Raw genomic sequence first — 20688 nt, forward strand, 5'->3', positions numbered from 1 at the left:
CTTAACGTGGGCAACTTGCCCACCTTTCCCCTTTCTCCTCCTCCTCCTTCAGTGCTTTGAAGCCTACAACCTCCCTGCCAATGGCTCCGTCCCGCAGTACCCGCTGTGTGCCATGCAGCTGTCCTCCCACATGCACGCCGTGACGAGCACAGTCACCTGCATGCGGCGCAGTGCCATCCAAAGTACCTTCAGCCTCAACCCAGGTGAGACGGCAGGGCTGGTGCCGGGAATTGCCCCCAGATGAGGCAGGAGACTGTCGGGCTAGCCCCAGGGCTTAGAAACCAAGCTGGGCATTGGGATATTCTGGGCCCTGCAGTTTAAGGGGGATATCAGCAGACTGAAAGGCGTCCTGAGGAGGGTGATGAAGACGATGGAGGGCCTGGAGACCAAGGGCAGGTCCACACCATACATTTAAGCACCTCCGACGCACATGTAAAGCGCATGACTTTCCCCAAAGAATAATGGGAACACTAGTTTCTTACGCATGCTGGGAATTTGTAGCTCTGTGAGGGGAAAACTGCAATAGACTGGGAGAGTCCTGAGGCGCTGCAGAGGTGCTGGCCGTTAGGAGACAATATTGGGCATGGTGGGCTAATTCTCCAGAGGACAGCTTCACGCGCTGCCATAGCTCAGTGGTAGAATGCATATTTGGCATGTGGAACAGCCTTGGCCAAGCTGATGCCCTCCAGGTCTTTTGGACTACAGCTCCCATTAACGCCAGCCAACGTAGCTGTGCTGGTTGGGCTGATGGCAGTTAGAGTTCAAAGGATCTGGAGGGATCCATGTTGGAGATGGGAAGGCCTGGAAAAAATTGAGGATTGGGGGAAGCAGGTTTCCCCCCCAAATTTTCTTGTTTTTTTTCCTGGGCCTTCACATCTCTACGCCAGGTTGGAGAGCACTTCTGTAGAAGATTCTAGTTTCAGTCTCTGTTATTTCCAGTTCCCAAAAGGCTTGTGGGTAGCTAGGCTGCGAAGGGCTTTGGTCTCCTTTCTCCCAGCTAGATGCCAAACATAGTTTTAAAAATACCACATTGCTATTTCAAAGCTGCCTTGAGGAGTGGCAAAGGCAAGCAGCCACACGTGGTGGGGTCAGTCATTCTTCCCAGGCCAAGAAATGGCCAGTTGGTCAGTTTTGCCAAGGCTGCCTTTTCTCCCCCCTCCAGAGGTTGTCTGCGACCCTCTCAAAGATCACAACGTGTGGACTTCGGTAAAGCCCATCAATGAGTCTGAAAAGCTGGACCCTGATAGTGTCATTATCGCTTCTGCTCGGGTAGGTCTTCTACTCCTGCCTTTGGGCATGCGACGGTGAGAAATGTTCTTGTGTAGAGCAGAAGCCATCTTTGCACAGCACTGATTGGTTGGCCTTTGTGTCGACTGTGAGTCAAGTCCCCCCTCCCCCTCACTTTCTCAGAACTCACTGATTGGTAGGTGGTAGCAGGATTCTATCACATGACCATAGACTGCAACTGCATGAAAATATAAGTTATATAAAACATATAAAGCAAATCATGTAGATTTGGCTAAGTTTGCAGTTTGTAGTTGTTAAACATTATAGTTTAACAGAAATGTTAAACTAGAGCCAGTGTGGCGTAGTGGTTAGAGTGTTGGACTACGACCTGGGAGACCTGGGTTCGAATCCCCACACAGCCATGAAGCTCGCTGGATGACCTTGGGCCAGTCACTGCCTCTCAGCCTCGGAGGAAGGCAATGGTAAACCACCTCTGAATACCGCTTACCATGAAAACCCTCTTCACGGGGTCGCCATAAGTCGGGATCGACTTGAAGGCCGTCCGTTTCCATTTTTTAAATGTTAAACATTGTTAAACACTATACAAACAATATCTGTTAAAATGATTTAAAGGGACCATCTTGAGTTTAAAATTGGAGGATAAAACTGACATTAATTTTTAAAAATTGCATCACCGTGGCAATCCAGTGTGACCTTTTTAAAAAGGTTTCCTTACAAATTTAAGTGCAGATGTAAAATATCTGCCGCCTTCCATAAAATTGTCATCCGGTTTCAAGTATTTTTAGGCCACCTTTCAGAGCATAATCTTTTTGCATGGTGTGCTTCCGAGTGCCACTTGCTGGCAAGCACAGGAGCGGTGAGTTGGCATGTGCTTCGGTCCAGCTTGTGGGCCTCCAGAATGGGCATCTGGTTGGCCACAGTGAGAACAGGGTGGCGAGCTAGAGGGGCTTCTGTCCTGACCCAGCAGGCTGTTTGTATCTTCTTATGTTCATTTCATTACATTTCCAGCTAAATGCAGACAAAGATTATACTTGATAATAAGACAGCAAATTAATAAACGTTGCATAAAATGTCGATGTACTGCCTTTGATTCCGACTTATGGCGACCCTATGAAGAGGGTTTTCACGAGGCTGAGAGGCAGTGACTGGCGCAAGGTCACCCAGTGGGCTTCATGGCTATGTGGGGATTCGAACCCTGGTCTCCCAGGTCGTAGTCCAGCACCTTAACCACTACGCCACACTGGCTGTAAACATTGCATAGGACATAATTAAAACTGCTCTGAATCGCAGCAACCGGCAGTATAAAACAATGTTGCACGAATGGCTATCTACGCACACAGTGGGGTTTCTTCTAACTCTCTGTGCACCCCCAAAACCTGCTCTGAATCTGAGAAGCTGACTAGTGGGCAGCGAAGAGTGTTGCGTTGGGAGAGCAGGGGTGGTCTGGTCTCCAGAAGCACCTGGAAGGCCACATTTGGCCCCCAGGCCTGAGGTTCCCTACAATGTTAATTACGGGATCCAATCAGGGTCCGCGCACACCATGCTAAATTCTGGCCTATGCATCAGTCTTCATCGGATCCTTCCAATCCTGGCTCAGTTTGCTGAGCAGCAGCCCAGTGGAACGAGGAGCAAAGCGTGACCATGGAAAAACCACAAACTCAAAACTAACTGTAATGAGTACCCCCATTTATTGAGGTACAAAGCTTTTATGGTATTATGAGATAACGAGTTGATAGAAAATAAAGCAAAGGTATTTGAAATGACAGCAACCTAAAGTAACTTAGAAAATATCTTGAAGCAGTGTGATACATATTTGCATAAGCTCATCGATGACCAATGATGATATCAATCAACAGCAGAATAATGAAAATATGAATTAATGGCATTGAAAAGTTGATTATAGATTGCACTGACAAAGCACAGATTCTAGATACAGTACATGATCAACACCCCCTGCTTTTAAAGGTTAATGCCAGCACTTTTGAGTTCTCAGAAACCAAAAACCGACGTGCTTGCAGGCAGGGCGATGTGAGTGCTAGCAGATTCTCAGCACTCCCTGGGCTGCCTTGACTCTTTTTCTCTTGCTCCTGGCAGATGGACAGCCACTCTTTCTTCTGGAATGTGGCCCCCGGGGCAGAGAGTGCTGTTGCGTCTTTTGTAACCCTCTTAGCTGCGGCCGAAGCCATCCACAAAATCCCCGATGTTCATTCATTGCCGAAAAACATCCTGTTTGTTTTCTTCCAGGGGGTAAGGCCTCACTTTTTCATGGGAAGGAGAGGAAGGGCTGTGGCATGCAAGAGCTCCCAGGTCCAGTCTCCAGCATCTCAAGGCAGAGCTGGGAAACGCCTCTCTGTCTAAGACCTTGGAGAGCTGCTGCCACTCAGCGTTGACAATACTGAGCTAGGCATACCAAGGGTCATCTGACTCCAGATAAGATAGCTTCCAATGTACTTTGGGCTGGGAGAGTTGCCAGCTTCTGCACTGGTAACAGGAATTGCATTGGTCGGGTTTGTTATTCTCAGCTGGAAAATGTTGCCATTGAGCCCTAGAATAAGTATGTTTACCCTTAGGGAAATGGAGTTATCAGGAAAGCAGATGTACCCAATCCCAGTCCCTCCAGGGAATTAGCCAGTGACGTGGATTTTATAGAAAATTTTCTGATGCCCTCCATCTGTTGGGATCTGATTTAGCATGTTTGTTTTGACTAATATTTAGTAAGCAAGCATTAAAAAGTATGCCATCTTAATTTTAAGCATGGCATAAATGTCTCCATAAAAGTTTTTTCCAATAGCTAAACTTATTTTAGCTACTTGATTAGGAAAAAAAGTTTCAATAAAGATTGATTGTGGCTTAAATCTTATATTCAGAGGTTGATATTCAGTGTCAGTCATGCTCAGTGGGCCCATTGAAATTGGTGAGTCTGTTAATTTCAATCGGTCTACTCTGAGTTCTATCACCTAAAGAGTTTTACTTGGACGTGATTCTTAATTGGAATCCTCGTTAGTGTTTTAGGGCATTAAAATGGCATTTAAAACTGGGGGCAAACTTAATTTTTGGATTATATATGCAGGCGTGTTTCCTAGAGATTGTTTTCTAGATCCATCCATTTTGTTGAATCCATCCATTTTGTTAATAATTTTATGTATAGTCACAGGAAAATTTCTGTTATGGAATCTTTCCCTCCCCACATCACCAGAAACAGCACGAATACATTCCCCAGAGTTGCACTAATTGCTCTGCTGGATTCATGCAGCATGTTGGGGCTGAAGTTGAGATGCTGATGTTTTCTAAGTCCAGCGCCTTGCGCAACCCAGGAATCTTGCAGGCATGGATAAGCTGGGGGCATTTTGCTCTAATGGACTGAATCAGTTCAGGAGCGATTCTCACAATCAGCTCCTCTCTAGGCTCAGAGCTCACAAAACTCACCTGTGGTTCATCCTGCTTTTACATCTGGTAAACCCTAGAGCAGGAACTTACTGTGCTTTTGTTTATCTGGGTGCACAAACGTACGCCGGAAATAGATATTTTTTCCACACCACCACCACCTTGCCAACTTTAATGTTCTTCAGAACATGTTTCAGGCTGTTGGTCTCCAGGTTTCTGGGAAATAATTAACCCCATTCCCGTTAAAAACCACAAAGCCAGGGTTTTGGCACACCATGGAGCTTTCCCATACTTTACTTATTGTTATGTTTGTCTACCCTACCCTTCCTCTTGTAAGAACCCAGGGTGGTTTGCAATCAGAAAAAAAAGATCAAACACCAAAAGCACAAGTGCTTGCTGTGTCACCTCTGGATCCCTGGTTGAGAACTAGGACGAGAAGTGGAAGGTCAAGGCTCCCTGCTTGCCCATCAGTTCAGCTCCTTGCCCCCCCCCCAAAGGCCTGCTGCCTTGTCCCATCGCTAGAGATGCTGTCTGGCCACACTCCTTGCTCTTTTGATATTGGGGGTGAGGCTGCCAGTTTCTGACCCCTACTCCTGGAGCAGCCTCCCTTCTGCCAAGTTGCATGCAAGTGGTCCCTGTTGCCACCCATGCTCCAGTGACAGGCATCCTATATCTGTATAGGATACAGGGTGCCCTGGGCAGGAGCCCAGGGTGGCAAACAAAAGCACTAAAAACACTTCAAAACATCACAAAAACAGACTTTAAAATATATTAAGACAAAAACATCTTTAAAAACATATTAAAACAAAACATCATCAAAACATTTTTAAAAGCTTTTAAAACATCTTTTAAAAAAAAGATTTTAGAACGTCTTAAAAAGCAATTCCAACACAGACGCGGACTGGGATGTCTCTGCTGAAAAGGCTTGTTGAAAGAGGAAGGTCTTCAGTAGGCGCCAAAAAGATAACGGAGATGGCACCTGTCTAATATGTAAGGGGAGGGGGTTCCAAAGGGTACTAAAGGTCCACTTCCTATGTTGTGCAGAATGAACCCCCTGATAAGATGGTACCTGCAGGTGGCCCTCACCTGCAGAGCACAGTGATTGACTGGGTATATAAGGGGTAAGACAGTCTTCCAGGTATCCTGGTCCCAAGCTGTATAGGGCTTTATACACCAAAATTAGAACCTTGAACTTAGCCCGGTAGCTAATAGGTAGCCAGTGCAATTCTTTCAGCAGTGGAGTAACATATTGGCGATACCCTGCCCCAGTGAGCAATCTCGCCACCACATTTTGCACCAGCTGCAGCTTCCGGACCAACCTCAAGGGCAGCCCCACATAGAGCGCATTACAGTAATCTAGCCTGGAGATTACCAGTGCATGGACAACAGCGGTCAGGCTATCTCGGTCCAAAAACGGCCACAGCTGTCTTACCAGCTGAAGCTGGTAAAAGGCACTCCTAGCCACTGAGGTCACCTCGGCCTCTAGTGACAAAGACGAATCCAGGAGCACCCCATACTACGGACCTGCTCTTTCAGAGGGAGTACAACCCCATCCAAAGCAGGCAACTGACCAGTTATCTGAACTCGGGAACCACCAACCCACAGCGCCTCCGTCTTGCTAGGATTCAGACTCCGTTTATTGGCCCTCATCCAGCCCACCACCTAGTCCAGGCAGAGGTCCAGGGCTTGCACGGCCTCTCCCGATCCAGATGTTATAGAGAAATAGAGCTGGGTATCATCAGCATACTGTTGACACCTTGCCCCAAATCTCCTGATGACCACTCCCAACAGCTTCATATAGATGTTAAACAGCATGGGGGACAAGATGGTACCCTGTGGCACCCCACAGCACAACTGTCAGGGGGCTGAAAGACAATCACCTAATGCTATTCTCTGAATACGACTCTGGAGATAGGATCGGAACCACTGTAAAACAGTGCCTCCGATACCCATCTCACCAAGTCAGCCCCAGAAGGATAGCGTGGTCAGTGGTATCAAAAGCTGCTGAGAGATGAAGTAAAAACAGAGTTGCACTCCCCCTGTCCTTCTTCTGATAAAGGCCATCCATCAGGGTGACCAAGGCCGATTCAGTCCCATGACCAGGCCTGAACCCAGACTGGAATGGGTCAAGATAATCTGTTTCATCTAAAACTACTTGCAATTTTTGCAAGTATTGGGATGTGACACCCAAATAGCAGGGTCTGAGGGAAGGGCTCATCAAGCAGTGGAAGAGGGAAGGGTCTAAACGAGCTACTGATATGGCAGTCTTAGTGGGATACATTTCTGCTGCCTCGGACAGCTCCTTCAAAATTCAGACTAAAACTCGGAGTGGATTCATTGCCCCACTGACATCAGGGCCCACACTCTCCACTGCAATGAAGGCATCCTGACCTGCTGCTTTTCCCAAGTACACTGTTACAGCCTTCTCCTCCCTGTACACTCGAGGAGGGAAGCCTTTTCCCTTTCCCTCGGCTGGGATTTAGCTGGCCAAAAGCAGCGGGTGCTGGTTGGGATAATATGTCGGCGCATGTCAAAAGCGTAAGAGGATGAGCCCCAGTGGGTCTGGCTTGGGGGGTGGGCATTGGGGGAGGTCCATCTACCCCGGCCTATTGTTGCCAGCAGCAGATGCCCCTGGGGAGGAGCAAGAAGGCAGCGGCTCTCAGCAGCTCTTTCCCCTCCCTCCCCCAGCAACTGTTAACGCAAAGGCCCGCTGCCTCTGAAAGTAAATCATTGTGGAGAGGATTAAAAATATATGCGCGCTCTGGAGCAAATGAGTTTTAATTTCTGAGAGCTGGCGGCTGTGTGAAGCCAAGAGGATATTTGGAAGCGGTGGGTGGGTGGGAATGGGAGGGGAGGGAAACGGTGGTTACCAGCTGATGTTCCCCTCCAGGCATCAGCACGGAAGGGCCTCGTTTGCTTAACGCCGTCAACTTTGTGGTGGCCTCCAAAGTCCTGTGATATCGCCATATGATCTCTCCCCCCCTTAGGAAGTGGGGTGGATTGGGGGGGAGGAAGGGGGAGACGCTGCAGTCAGGACCGCCCTTAGAAGGCTGCAGAATTAGCCGCTGGGAAACTGGTGGTCGTAATGCTAGATATGGCACTTTTAGGGCGTTCAAAATGCTTTGTACATCTGTGACCCTGTAAGGTGGGGGGGGGAGCGTTACCTGCTGTGGTTGTATGTGGGGGAGAACTGCAGCCTGCTTCAGACGAGCTGGTGTGAAATTGCGGTTAAGAGACTGAGCTGTGAACTGGCAAACCCTGGTTCAGACCTCTTTTCTGCCATGGAAGCGCTAGCCTCTGGCCTCAGGTAAGCCTCCCCTCCCTCCCCCTTGTCTAACTTTCAGAGTTGTTGTAAGGGTTGCTGCAGTAATTGCACAGGCCAGATATAAATCATTGCAGTTGTGGTTCCTAGCTGAGGCTAGATGGCCAAAGTCTGTCTGCTCACTTTTTCCGTGTTGGCCTTCCCCTCTCAAGGAGGCCTTTGATTACATCGGCAGCTCCCGAATGGTGTACGACATGCAGAACGGCAACTTCCCGTTCAAGGTGGAGAACATCCATTCCTTCCTGGAGCTGAGTCAGGTAGGGAAGGGTCGTTAAGACATGACAAACCAGTGCTAATTGACCCTGCGTGTGTTCTCTTGCTCGGTCCGGTGTGGCTCTTAAGCGCTCCTAGTCCAAAGTTCTTCACAATCGGCGGCTGCTGGGTAGGCTTCTGGAATTGGCCAGTAGCCCCCAGTTTACTTCTCCCGCTCCTGAGTTTAGAAAAACCAAATCTCTTTGCCTGCCCAGACCGCAGATCTCCCTGATCACATTTCCAAGCAGCGCAGTCTCCCAGTAGATGCCGTTCCTGCTCCTGTTGCTCATGTGAGCAGACACCTTGCTTCCTGTTTCTCAAAGTGCCCTCCCTGATTGCATTTCTAACTTTCAGTAGATCTCCGTGGGTCTCTCAGTAGACCCCCTTGCTGCCCCTGTCGCTCTTGCTGCCTGTTTTCCAGAGAGCCTAGATTGCCCCCCCCCATGCTGCCATCAAGCGGGATGACGGGAGCTCCTTCTGTTGCAGGTTGCGTTAAGGAATAGCTCTGATCTCTGGGTGCACACAGATCCCATATCGCGGAAGAACCAGTCTGCCCAGGTAATGAGGAAACGTGCCTTTTTGCTGCTGCTGTTCCAAAGCAGTGCTGAGTGGCAAGGTGGTCGGGAGGGCTGGCTGGTGCTCCAGCTGAGCTGGCAGATGTTTCCCTCAGCGATGGTCCTTACCGGCAAATCTGGCAAACAAAGAAGCCATGCCCACTCTGCTCTTGATATCTGTGTGGGCATGTTGGTTAAAGGGCAAAAACTTGTGCTCTGGTTGTCTCTCCCCTGGACTCCTGAAGTCTTCTTCTTTCTGGTCTTCCATTGCCTCACCGTGACCCTCCTGCCTGGCCCTTCGCCCTCCTGCCCTACCCCTATCTCTCTCGGCCCTTTTCCCCTGGCGTATCCCTGCCTGTGACCTTTGCACCTTCAGCCCTGCCGCCCTTAGCTGTCCACAGGTCCCCTGCTTCCTGAAAAGACTCCCCCTTTTCTTCCTTGCTCCCCCTTGAGCTTGGAGCTGCCTCCCAGGATAGCTGCATGATGCCCTTTCTCTTGTTCCCCCAAATCCCTTTTCCCCGGAAGCCTTAGACGCAACCCGTTAGTCCTCCCCACCTACTGAAACAATCCCGAAATCTCTGCAGCTGAGCTGAATGCCTTTTCTTCACCTCTTGACCCCACCTCCAGCTTCTGCCCCTCTCTCTATTATCTCCCCTGTGTCCAGAGTACAGACTGCAAGCGCTTAGGGGCAGGGACCTTTCCTTTCAGACTCAGTAGACCTCCATGAGTGGACGGTGCTGTGTTAATGACAGTGCCTTGAGGGAGTGGCAGAGATTAGCCCAGGGCTTGAGAGCATTTCTGGATATAGGGGTGTGGTTCGTGGGAGGTGAGGAGCTTGGAGAATATTAGATGATATGGCTGCAGCCTCGCCTAGCGCCGTGTCTGTTTTTAAAGTCAAATGGCCAGCTTGGTGAGTAGAGGCTCTTTTCTCCGAGCACCTGCCGCAAAGGACAGCTTGCGTTCGCCTTGCTAATGTTGTCAAGTCAGGTTTGTTTATCTACCCCTTTCCCTGTAAACACGGCACTTGGAAGTGGGCAGGTGCAAGGTAATAATTAGCCTCATTACACAAATGACAGTCGTTACTGCTGTCGTCCTTGCTTCTTAGGAGAGCATTGAAAACATGGTGGAGGCCTTGAAAAACAGCAGCGCTAATACCAGCGTCACCGTGCAAGAGATCGGCGTCTCCCAGCCCCTCCCACCGTCCTCGTTCCAGCGGTTCCTGAGGGCCAGGCAGATCCCTGGGGTGGTGCTAGCTGACCATCGCTCCGCTTTCCACAATAGGTAAGTGGCCCAATGACCCCTGCCCCTCAGGTTGGCTGGGAAATGCTTCCAAGTGAGGTAACACCTGCTACTGAGTGCCAGAGATGTCCTTTGGAAGGTGCTCCCCCTCCCCACATTCCCAGTGTGTTTGGAGCCCTTCAGTTAGAAATCCAATTGGCTAATTCAGGTTTCCAGCCCTCAAGACACTCCTGCTCTCTTTACAGGCTGCCTTGCCGAGAACCTTAGGCGGTCCGTCAAACCTCCATTTGTGGGGCATTTTCACAGCTTAAGAGGGCTTCTGATCCAGAGGACCCAGTCCTGATGGCTCATGCAGATGCCCCTTTCTTCCCCAGTATGAGCAAGCCACTTCCTGTGAGCTATTTGCTTTTTCCATATGACGGCCTAGTACTAGCCTCTGGTAACCTCACGTTTAGACTACTGCAATGTGCTGTACTTGGAGGTGTCCTTGGAGACAGTCCGGAGGCTGCATCTAGTCCAGGATGCCAGATGGTTGATTGGCTCTGCAAAATGGGATCATGTTACATGGGAAGGGCTGCAGCTCATGCTTTTTGTGCAGAGGATCACAGGTTCAATCCTCAGCATCTCCAGGCTGGGAATATCCCCTGCCTGAAATCCCGGAGAGCGGCTTCCAGTCACCGTCGACAGGACTGAGCTGGATGGACCAGTGATTCAGATAAGGCAGCTAGTCCTGCCTTCCTGCACTCATCCCTGAGAAGAGCTGCGCTGCCTGCCTGTTCACTACCAGACCCAATTTAAGGTGCTGACCCTGGCATGTAAAGCCCTGTGTGGCTTAGGACCAGCCTGGGCTTGAAGATCTATGAGGGAGGCCCAGCTGGTCGTTCCGTTGACAACTCTGGCTCATGAAATGACAGCCCAGAGCGGGGCCTTCTCTGTTAGGGCTACGGAAATGTCCCCCATGCCACCACACTTGAGGGCATGTGGGTTTTCCCCCGTCCCTTCAGGTCTTTGGAGACAAATGAGCTGATGAACTGATCTTTTGCGGCCAGATGGTTATTGGTTTTATGTTACTTTGATACGTAGCGTATTTCCGTCATGTTGAGTACCGCCCTGAGAGCCTTTGGGTTGAAAGGCGAGTTAGAAATACAATTGATGATGATGATGATCCACTCAGTCTGCAGGGAAGGGCAGTTCCAGAATAAAGTCGAAGGCAACAGCTCAGGCAGACCTGGGGCATGTCATGCAAGATCCAAAGGGGTCCTTCCTTCCTTCCTTCCCAGTGAAGCCTGCAGGCTTCTTTACAGTGCCCTGCCCCTCCAAATTCTCATAGGGCCACCATGGGAAATTGGGGCAGGGCCCAGGCTTTCAGGCAGCCCTGTTCTGCGGAAGGCGCTGGTCTCTGACATGGTCTCTGACACTCAGGAACGCCACAGAGCTTCAGCTGAAGAAGCAGCTCCTTGCAGAACCCTTTCTGGCAGTTGACAGCAGGGGGAGTTCTGGCCACCCCTTTGCGCAAAGATGCGAGGGGAGGGGGAGATGCTGGCCAGAGCATTGCAGCTCTGTGTTGTGGGGCAGGGGGGGAGGAAGGCAGAGGGAAGCAGACGTGTGCCATGTAATTAAAGAGGCGCAGCATAATTGTCCTGACAGCCACGAGAAATCCAGTTTTGTTCCAAGAATGTTTTCCCCGCAGCTGGCTAGCAGCCAGAGGTTAGCAAACAGCAATGGAGCGTACAGGGAGGGACTCATCTGTTCTTCAAGGACTGCTTTCAAACGAAAACAAACATGGGAAAAGTGTGTTTGTGGTGGCCCGGGGAAATCCAGGTGTTGGAGCAACAGGGCTCTTCCCTTGGCCCTCCAGCCGCGGCGCCTGTGCTGTGCATGTGCGCACGCACGCAGGCGCACCATATGGACCTTAGGAAGCTTCCTTATACTGGAATCAGACCATTCCATCTAGCTCAGTGTTGCCTTCACTGACTGGCAGCAGCTCTCCCGGACTTCAGACTGGGGAGTCTCTCTGCCACCCTACCTCCAGCTGCCTGGAATTGGACCTGGGGCCTTTAGCGTGCAAAACAGACGCTCGACCACAGCGCTCCCTCCCTCCCCCTCCCCATAAATATGTTCTTTGGCAACCCATAACCAGAGATTCCTGGGCAGCCCCGTTCTCTTGGCTCTGCTGCTGTTCCGACAAGCAGGGGCAGGACACTCAGGTTTGAGCCACACCTGTCTGACATCTGTGCTCTTTGGCTGCCTTGCGTTTCTGGCATTGCCCAGGACTGAGACTCCGGAGGCAAGGCTCTTGTTGCCGCCGGCGTGAAGCGAGACCCAGACTCTGGTGGCGCGTCGCCCTAGTTCAAGAAACAAATGGGATGCGGGAAAGGGCCGGTTTCCTTTTGAAGACCTTCTGCAAAGGTGGCCTGTGTGTGAGGAAATGCTTCGTGGCTGTGCCTTGGGACACAGGCTTCCCAGAGGCCTGCTCAGCTCTCGGGCTCCAGCTGCCCAGTGCAGAGAGCCCCGCGGGCCGTCTGCTGCCTGGCTGCGCGTTGAAACGTTGTGCGATTGCTGCCGCCGCCTTGGCTGTGCTCTCTGACTTGACCACACCCTGGATCCAGCTAGTTTGTCCTGAGAGCCGTGGAAGACTGATAGACACCCCCCCCCATGCCCAGCAGGCCTAGCCAGGAATTTGCTTGTTGGCCTTTGAGCAAGCCACTCTCTCGCAGCCTCTGTCCCCCTTCTGTAAAATGGGGAGGGGGTTTAAGTTATTGATTTGTTTGTTTTTATTTGTTTATATCCTGCCTCTTCCCCAGAACGGGACTCAAGGCAGCTTATAAAAAGGGAAACAAATACAATTAAAAGCATATAAATAGATTGTACAGAAGACAGAATTAAAATGTAATTAAACTATAAAATTAAAACCATTTAAAGCACAGCGATGTTTTTAAAAAAACTACAAATCAGTAAAAACAGCACCCTATTTAATAGCTCTTGCAGTCGGTTCCCAAAAGCCTGTCGGAACAGAAAAGTCTTCACCTGCTGATGGAAACTAGTCTATCTTCCCCAGGAAGGGTCCAGAGCCTGGGGGTAGCCACCGAGGAGGCTCTTTCCTGTGCTCCCACTAGACCAGTATTCTTCAACCGTGGGTCCCCAGATGTTGTTGGACTACAACTCCCATCATCCCCAGCCAGCTTAGCCGATGGTCAGGGACGATGGATGTTGTAGCCCAGCAACATCTGGGGACCCAGGGTTGAAGAACACTGCACTAGACATTTAAAGGTTTGAACAAGAGGATGTGGCCAGGTGTGTTTTTGCAGGACTTCACCTGCTGAGTCCATTCCTGGAGAAGAGGGAGATGTAGCCATTGTGATGCCGATGAGAATTGCCAGCAATCACAGGAGTTTAAAGGAAGTTCTTTGGTTCCCTTGAAGTGCAAATTTCACTTGTTTGTGTGTCCCCCCCCCAATAGCATACTCTTAGCTTCTCTGTTTACCAGTTTCTGTCAAAACTTCGGCAAACTAAACAGCCATTTGATTTCTGTAAAATGGTCGTGGAATCCTTGACCTGGAATCCTGCTATATCTGCCTTATTTCTCTATTACTTTTGCCTTGGCACAGCAGGTGATCCAGCCTGACTTGTGCCAAGGTGGCTCAACTCAGAAAGGGTTGTCCTTCCTGCTAGAATGTCACATCAGTGGCCCCAGCGCCGCTTGTTGCCGGCAGCTGATGCTGCGCCCCGCTAGGTCTGACCTCTTGAAATTGCGTGATTTTGGTGGTGATTGGGGGGGGGGGAACCTCTTGCCCGTGGTGTCTTGGCAATGGCGGGAGCCCTTCACTCATATGGGTTGGGTTGCATTCCAAAACAGATTGGTGGGACTTTCTTCTGCGTACATTTTTGGTGTTAGTGGCGAGGGTTTCGCTTCTCCCTCTGCCTTCCGACGAACGGCCTTGAGGAGAAGCTGCAGAAGGGCCAAGTTAATTATAAAGCCTCATTAAAAGCTTTGAGGTGGAGGGGGGAGAAGGCGGCTGGATTTCCCCCTCCCCCCGTTCCCAGGGGAAGCTTCCCAGCACCTGCTCCAAGCATGGCCTGTTTGCGACTGCCTTGCCACACCCTCACCAGGCCATCCTCTCCTTCTCCTCTTCTTTCAGCTACTACCAGAGCGTCTACGACACGGCGGAGAACATCCTGATGAAATACCCCAAGGGGCTGAGCCCCGAGGAGATGCTGAATTACGAGACGGACACAGCTAAGGTTCCGTGTGCTGTGATATTGGTGGTGGTGGGGGGCTTCCATCTGTCCTTCCCCAAGACTTGTGGGGTGGGGGGGGGAGAGTGGTTCCAACTCAGTATTGTCCTGCGCGCTCAGTTGTCATAGAGACGTGCCGGCAGCCGGCACACAGTCAGGCACGGGAGGGCTGTTGGCGTGCACTCTCTGCGTGTCGCGCAGGCCCTGCCTGTCTCGATTAACGCGGAGCCACCTCTTTCCTTTTCTCCTGCAGTCCCTGGCAGGAGTGGCCACCGTGGTTGCCCGTGCGCTCTACCAGCTTGCAGGGGGAAATGGCAGCACCTTGGCTATTCGGGCAGATCCAGCGACGGTACGAACAGATGGGGTCCAGGGGCCTGGTGCCAGGCCTGAGCTCTTGTGTATTTCCCTTCTGTCTAGATACGTGCGTCTGTCTCTCCCTGTCCGTGTTGTGCCAACATAACACGTCTTGCTTCGTCCCCCTGAACCACCCGCCTTCCCTATCACCATCACCTTTTTCCTTTTCAGCTTGAGGTCCTTTCCCCTCACCCTAACTGAAGCTGAGTTAATGATTCTCTGACCGCCAACCGCTAGCTCGGAGCAGGAAGCCTTTCCCCCTCCTCTGACTTAGATCACACAAATCAAAGTTGTTTCTGATCGGAACTGTGTGTTTGGTGGGATTTATTCTGCTAGTTAGGCAGAGGGGCCAGGGACCTACCTCTCCCCCCGCCCCCGGCATCCCAGTCGCTAGAGCTCCCCTTACTGCGAGGCCATCAGTCAAGCATTGCTTTCCAAGCCACCCTCTATAGCTATCAGAAGGGCTGGAAACTTCCTTTTTGAAAATGTGGAGGGGTGCTAAGTTCTGTGCCCAGTTCCACAATCTCCTCTCCAGGAGTGGAATCCTGTAAAAGTCCTTGGTATCCTACCAGGCTGACTCAGTGGGTGGGTATGGGGGGACACACTATATGTGTGGTTCTGTTCTTACCTTCAGGGCCTTGTTCAGAGGGTAGGACTGGGTGAGCACTCCTCAGCCCCCTGGCATTTGCGCTGTGGGGTTCCACAGGGTACTATCATTTCCCCAGTCATTAACATCTATCTGAAGTCATTGGGGGCGGTCAGTAAGTTTTGGAGCAAGGGGTCATCAATATTTCTCCATAATGCCAGAATCTGTGAAAGCTCTGGATCTATGTGTCTGAATGCAGTGGGCAACTGGACGAGGGCCAATAAACTGTGCTTGAATCCGGGAAAGATGGAGGCACTTTGGGTGGGTGGTTCCCACGTCCAGGAGATAGGCAAGTTACCTGTTCTGCATGGGGTTGCACTCCCTCTGAAGAAGCAGGTCCATAGCTTGGGGGTACTCCTGGATAAATCTCTGTCCTAGAGGCTCAAATGTCCTCTGTGGCTAAGAGTGCCTTTTACCAGCTTTGCCTGGTTCTCCAACTGCAGCAGTTCCTGGACCCAGGATAGCCTAACCACTGTTGTCCGCGTGCTAGTAATCTCAAGGCTGGATTACTGCAGTGCCCTCTGTGTGGGGCTGCCCTTGGGCCTAGTTCAGAAGCTTGCAACTGGTGCGGTAGCCAGACTGCTGATGGGGGCACATGGTCGACAACATGTGACACCATTGTTAAAACGTGTGCAGTGGTTACCCATCTGCTACTAAGCCAGGTTCAAGGTCCTTGTATTGATTTACAAAGCCCTGAACAACTTAGGTTCAGGGTACGTTAGGGACCACCAGTACCCTTATATCCCAGCTCGATCACTGAGATCATCTGCCAGAAGATCAATGGTCATTCCCTAAGTTGGCGAGGCTCATCTGACAACAAGAAATTGAGCCTCCTGTGTCATCGCCCCGGGCTGTGGAATGCTCTGCTAACGGCTCAGCGGGCGCCTTCTATTCTGGTTTTTAAACACCTGCTGAAAACGTTTCTGTATCACCAGGCTTGTGCAGGCAATTGAGAGAATATCGTTCTACAGTAGTTAGTTCCTTGATTTCTGATTTTAAATGTCTCTGTTTTTATTCATTGTTTACGTTGCAATGTAAACCGCTTTGTGCAGTCTACCTGAAAAGTGGTATATAAATGCCTTAAATAAACGACAGAAAAACAATAAAACCGGTGACCCCTGGTTAGGCAAAGAGTGGCTCCCCAGAGACCACGTGGTTGAGCGTGGCGGAGCCCGGGTCTCTCAGTGGGACAGTCCAGCCCTTTCGGCCCGCTGCCAGGTGACCCTCGCTCGACGTTTTGCTCTTGTAGCTCCGACTTGATCCATCACCCTCTTTCCAGGTCTCGCGCATGCTGTATGGCTTCCTGATCCAAGCTGACAATCCCTGGTTCCAGGCCATCATTAAGCCAGAGCTCAAAGTATATCTGGGTAAGGCTTAGTACCGCGAAAGGCATTTTTCTCCCTCATAGTACTAAAACTTGGGGCCATCCTGAGAAGCTGCACGTTGGGGGATTCGGGATGAAAGAAAGTGCTTCTTCACGCGGTACAGAGTTAAGTGCCGAGGGGTTTAGCGATGGCTTTTAAAAGATATAGGCAAATTCATGGAGGATAAAGCTGTCACTGGCTGCTAGCCGTGAGAGTGGTGTGCTTGCTCCAATATTGGAAGTGGTTTGCCTCTGAATACCAGCTGCCGGGAATCACAGGTGGGGAGAGTGCTGTTGCATTTTGGGCCTGTTTGCGGGCTTCCCAGAGGTATCTCTGTATTTATTATTTTACTTATGATTGCATTTATATCCCACTTTTCCTCCAAAGGAGCTCACAGTGCCGTACATGGTTCTCCCCCTCCTAATTTAATCCCCGCAACAACCCTGTGAGGTAGGTTAGGCTGAGAGGCAATGACTGGCTCAAGGTCACCCAGTGTGCTTCGTGGCTGAATTGAGGATTTGAACCTTGGTCTCCCAGGTCCTAGTCCAACACTCTAACCACTACACCACACTGGCTCTTATTTAGCCGTCGTGAAAAAAGGATGCTGGTCTAGATGAGCCTTTGCTCTGATCCGTCAGGGCTCGTATGCCTTGGGGAGTGGGGATGCTGGGCTGGCAAAACTGACTTGTAGAGCCTGGTGTCTCTACCTAACCAGCTGCACTTGGAACCTTTCTCTCCCTCCCTCCTTCCCTGACCAGGAAATGGACCCCTCCAGTACTACATTGCTGTTAATCACCCTGTGAACTCAACTTACGTCGTCCAGTACGTCTTGGCCAACCTCACGGGCACCAGGCTTGATGACAACACTACCAAGGAACAGTGCATGGACCTTAGCAAAGCTTCCAAGGGACAAGTGAGTATGCTCTTCCTACACTTCCCCCCCCAAAAAAAACCCCCGTCTTATTCTGCTGTTTTTTGTGCATTTAATTTTATTGTAAATTTCCTAGATTTATATCCCAGCCTTGTTGCTGAAGTTAACTTTATTGTAATCCACCGCTTTCCTGGAGACATGGGGTATAAATGGTTTTTTAAAAAACACACATCCACATATCCCAAATCAGTGGTTTTTCAGAACTCCTGTAAGCAACGAGCCAAGAGATGAGGCTTCCAGGAAAAGTAATCTTGATAGTTCAAAATCGCCCTCCGTTCGTAGTACAAAAGTTTTCCACAAATGCACAAACAGCAGTACGCAGCTTCCTCGGGAAGCCCCCAGACAAGGATCACATCACTGTCTGTCAGCTTTGGCCAAAACTCGCACCTGGGTCAGGCGAGCCATCTCTGTGTCCATTGCCGCTGTGTTCTCGCTGCAGCTGTATGACTACACGTGGGTGCAGGGTTCGCCGTCCCCAAATGCCACGTCCCCCCGCAAGCCGTACTGTGTCCGGTCAATGGTCCGCCTCAGCCAGGCTTCCTCCCCAGCCTTTGAGCTCCAGCAATGGGGCTCCACTGAGTACTCCACGTGGACAGAGAGCCGCTGGAAGGAGCTCCACGCCCGGATCTTCCTCGTAGCCAGCAAGCAGCTTGAGGTGAGTCCCTGTCCCCATGTGGTACCGGAGTGGTTCTTTGCTGCAGCACAAAAGGCAGAGCTTGGATCCAGGCCCCTCGGTGCAGTTTGAGGGCCAGCTTGAAAGTTTTGGGCCCTATGAGAGTCCCGGCACAGCAGCTGGTTTCAGGCTGAGAGCCCGGGTTGCGTATTTGTACAGAGAAGTGCCATCGCTCACTGGAGTGTTTTGTATGCAGAAGAGTTCCGTCTCTGACTTCCCAAATTAAAGGGATCTCTGGGGCAGGAAAGACCCTCCTCAGCCTGAGATCCCGAAGAGCCGCTGCCAGTTAAGAGTAGGATGGATGAACAATGGGTTGACTCTCTCTAAGGACCGTAGCTCAGCGGTAAAGGATCTGCCTTGCATGCAGAAGGTCCTGGGTGCAACCCCCAGTCGCACCTCCAGGTAGGCTGGGAATGTCCCCGGTTTGGAATTCTGGAGAGCCACTGCCAGCCAGCCAGTGCTGAGCTAGATGTGAACCAAGGATCTGATTCCGTCCAAGTAGCGTCCCACGTTCCTAAGGTAGCTCCATGTGATATTTGGGGAAGGACTATAGCTCAGTGGTAGCACACATGCAGAAGGTCCTGAGGGCAGTCCCTGGCATTTCTAGCGAAACTCACCTGGAGCAACACGGTTGGGTAAGGCTTCAGCCTGAGACTTTGGAGAGCTGGTCAAGACAGCCAGTCCTGGGCTAGATGGACTGGTGTTTATAGACCCTGAATGAGGCAGCTTCGTATGTTATTGGTCCAACTGAGCTTGTGATCTCCAGAGACCGCCTACAGAGTAACTCTGAAGCTGGGGCAACCTGGATTTCTGCAGTCAGAGACAAAATTGTGCCAATATGCATACTTTTCTCTGCTTTTGCATAATTCATTATGGGTTTTGCTGATTGGAATCTTGCCCAGGTGCCCCTCTGGCTTCTGAGATTTCAGCAGGCTTGGCCTCTTTTCAGTCCGTGAGGGCTAGCAACTTAATTTAAAACAAAAACAAATATGAGCCTTTCAGGGAATCAAATCCAGCTATTCTGTGGAATTCTGTGTGTCCCCTCCCAATAGGTTTATCACCTTTGTGTCTAATAGGTGCACCCCCAGTTTCAAAGTTGCTTTTCCTTCAAGACTGCAGGGTTGCTCTGGGCACTTTGGGACTGTTGTAGTCTCCAGCGCTGCGGTCGCCTTCCTTTCTTCTAACAGCTGTTCTTGCGTTTTAATCCTCTCCGCAGATCGTCACGCTGATCGTGGGCATCACTATCCTGATTGTCTCATTTGTTGTTACATACTTCATCAATGCCAAAGCGGACGTGCTTTTCACGACCCCGGGAGACTCTGGAGCTGTGGCATATTGAAGCCGGGCTAGTGAAGTCCTAGTGCTCAGAACTAGGGACGTGTGAGCGAGTGAGCGAGAAATTTGAAATTGCTGGTAGAACAACACTGGACACTCTTCTGTGATTTGATGCGACTGTGGCACTGGAAGGAATCTCTCTTCTCCCCCCCCCCCCAGCCTTTCCGCAAACAATCTTGTACTGCAAGAGGAAACTGGCAACGGAGGGATTGATTTTTGGGGTGGGGGGAAGGGATTCGGCCAGGCCTTTTTTGACCTTCAGAAAAGATGCCTTGTCCGTGGGCCACGTACCTCTGAGAATATGAGGCCAGATAACTAGAGAAATCGTCTCCTGTGTTCTGTGCAGATGGGGGCTTTTTTCCCGTCTCTTTGGTTCTGCTTTTTCCATTTGTTTTTTTTTAAGATCCAGGTTACCTAAAGATATTCTCAAATCCTTTGATCTGTGTGTATCAAGATGCAAATAAAGAAGGACATCAGGAGGCTAGAAAGGGGGAACTGGGTGTAAAATATTCCTTTTTTAAAACAAATTTGGAATTTTTTGTACATATTATATAAATAGCTTTGGTTTAATTAAAAAAAAGTACTAAACAAATTAAATACACTGATCCCATTGACTTTAATATCTTCCTTCCTTGGATGACCAAGGAATCAAGGGGTTTGTGTCTCGGGGCGCAGAGCTGGGAACAGAGCGCTCTTCTCCGTAAGTGCTGTAGATCGAGATCAGTTGAAAGAGCGAGCGACTTGCATGTAGCCACCAACAGGAGCCGAGGGGATATTCCGAGATGACCGCTGTGCCTTGTGAAGGTGAAGGAACAGTTGACTGTATTTGCTATAAACAGGGCTGTGTGTAAACACAGCAAAATGGTGCTTTATGTAGAATTTGGCTTCCTGAAAAATTCTGGTTTGATACTCATTTTGTTTCTTAAAAAAGGGAAGAAAACTAGCCTTCGTAGCTGACGCGCGCAGATGGCACCTGGTAAAATCGCATCGGCACAGAGCAGCAGAGTATAGAGCAGGTCGGGGTCGGGAACCCATATAAGCCCAAGGGCCGCATTCCTTGCTGTGCAGTCTTCCAGGGGGCATATGCGAGTGGTGGACGTGGCGGAGCCACAAATGCCGTTGCACAATAGATTAGTTTCTACACTTAACG

At 50.4% G+C, this 20688-nt stretch overlaps 1 protein-coding gene across 1 annotated transcript in view; it reads left to right on the forward strand.

Annotated features, from left to right (window-relative positions):
• Window positions 1-20135, forward strand: part of NCSTN (nicastrin) — a 32814-nt gene extending 12679 nt beyond the window's left edge. The window contains exons 6-17 of the mRNA XM_061606676.1: window positions 53-203; window positions 1163-1269; window positions 3343-3495; window positions 8107-8211; window positions 8693-8764; window positions 9866-10041; window positions 14139-14241; window positions 14489-14584; window positions 16515-16602; window positions 17358-17512; window positions 17970-18185; window positions 19420-20135. Coding sequence (XP_061462660.1) covers window positions 53-203; window positions 1163-1269; window positions 3343-3495; window positions 8107-8211; window positions 8693-8764; window positions 9866-10041; window positions 14139-14241; window positions 14489-14584; window positions 16515-16602; window positions 17358-17512; window positions 17970-18185; window positions 19420-19542 — 1545 coding nt within the window. The 3' untranslated portion in view covers window positions 19543-20135. The remainder of the gene's footprint in view (window positions 1-52; window positions 204-1162; window positions 1270-3342; window positions 3496-8106; window positions 8212-8692; window positions 8765-9865; window positions 10042-14138; window positions 14242-14488; window positions 14585-16514; window positions 16603-17357; window positions 17513-17969; window positions 18186-19419) is intronic.
• The last annotated feature ends 553 nt before the right edge of the window (window positions 20136-20688 follow it).

Source organism: Rhineura floridana, chromosome 22 (genome assembly GCF_030035675.1).
Source record: "Rhineura floridana isolate rRhiFlo1 chromosome 22, rRhiFlo1.hap2, whole genome shotgun sequence".
Taxonomy (NCBI): Eukaryota; Metazoa; Chordata; class Lepidosauria; order Squamata; family Rhineuridae; genus Rhineura; species Rhineura floridana.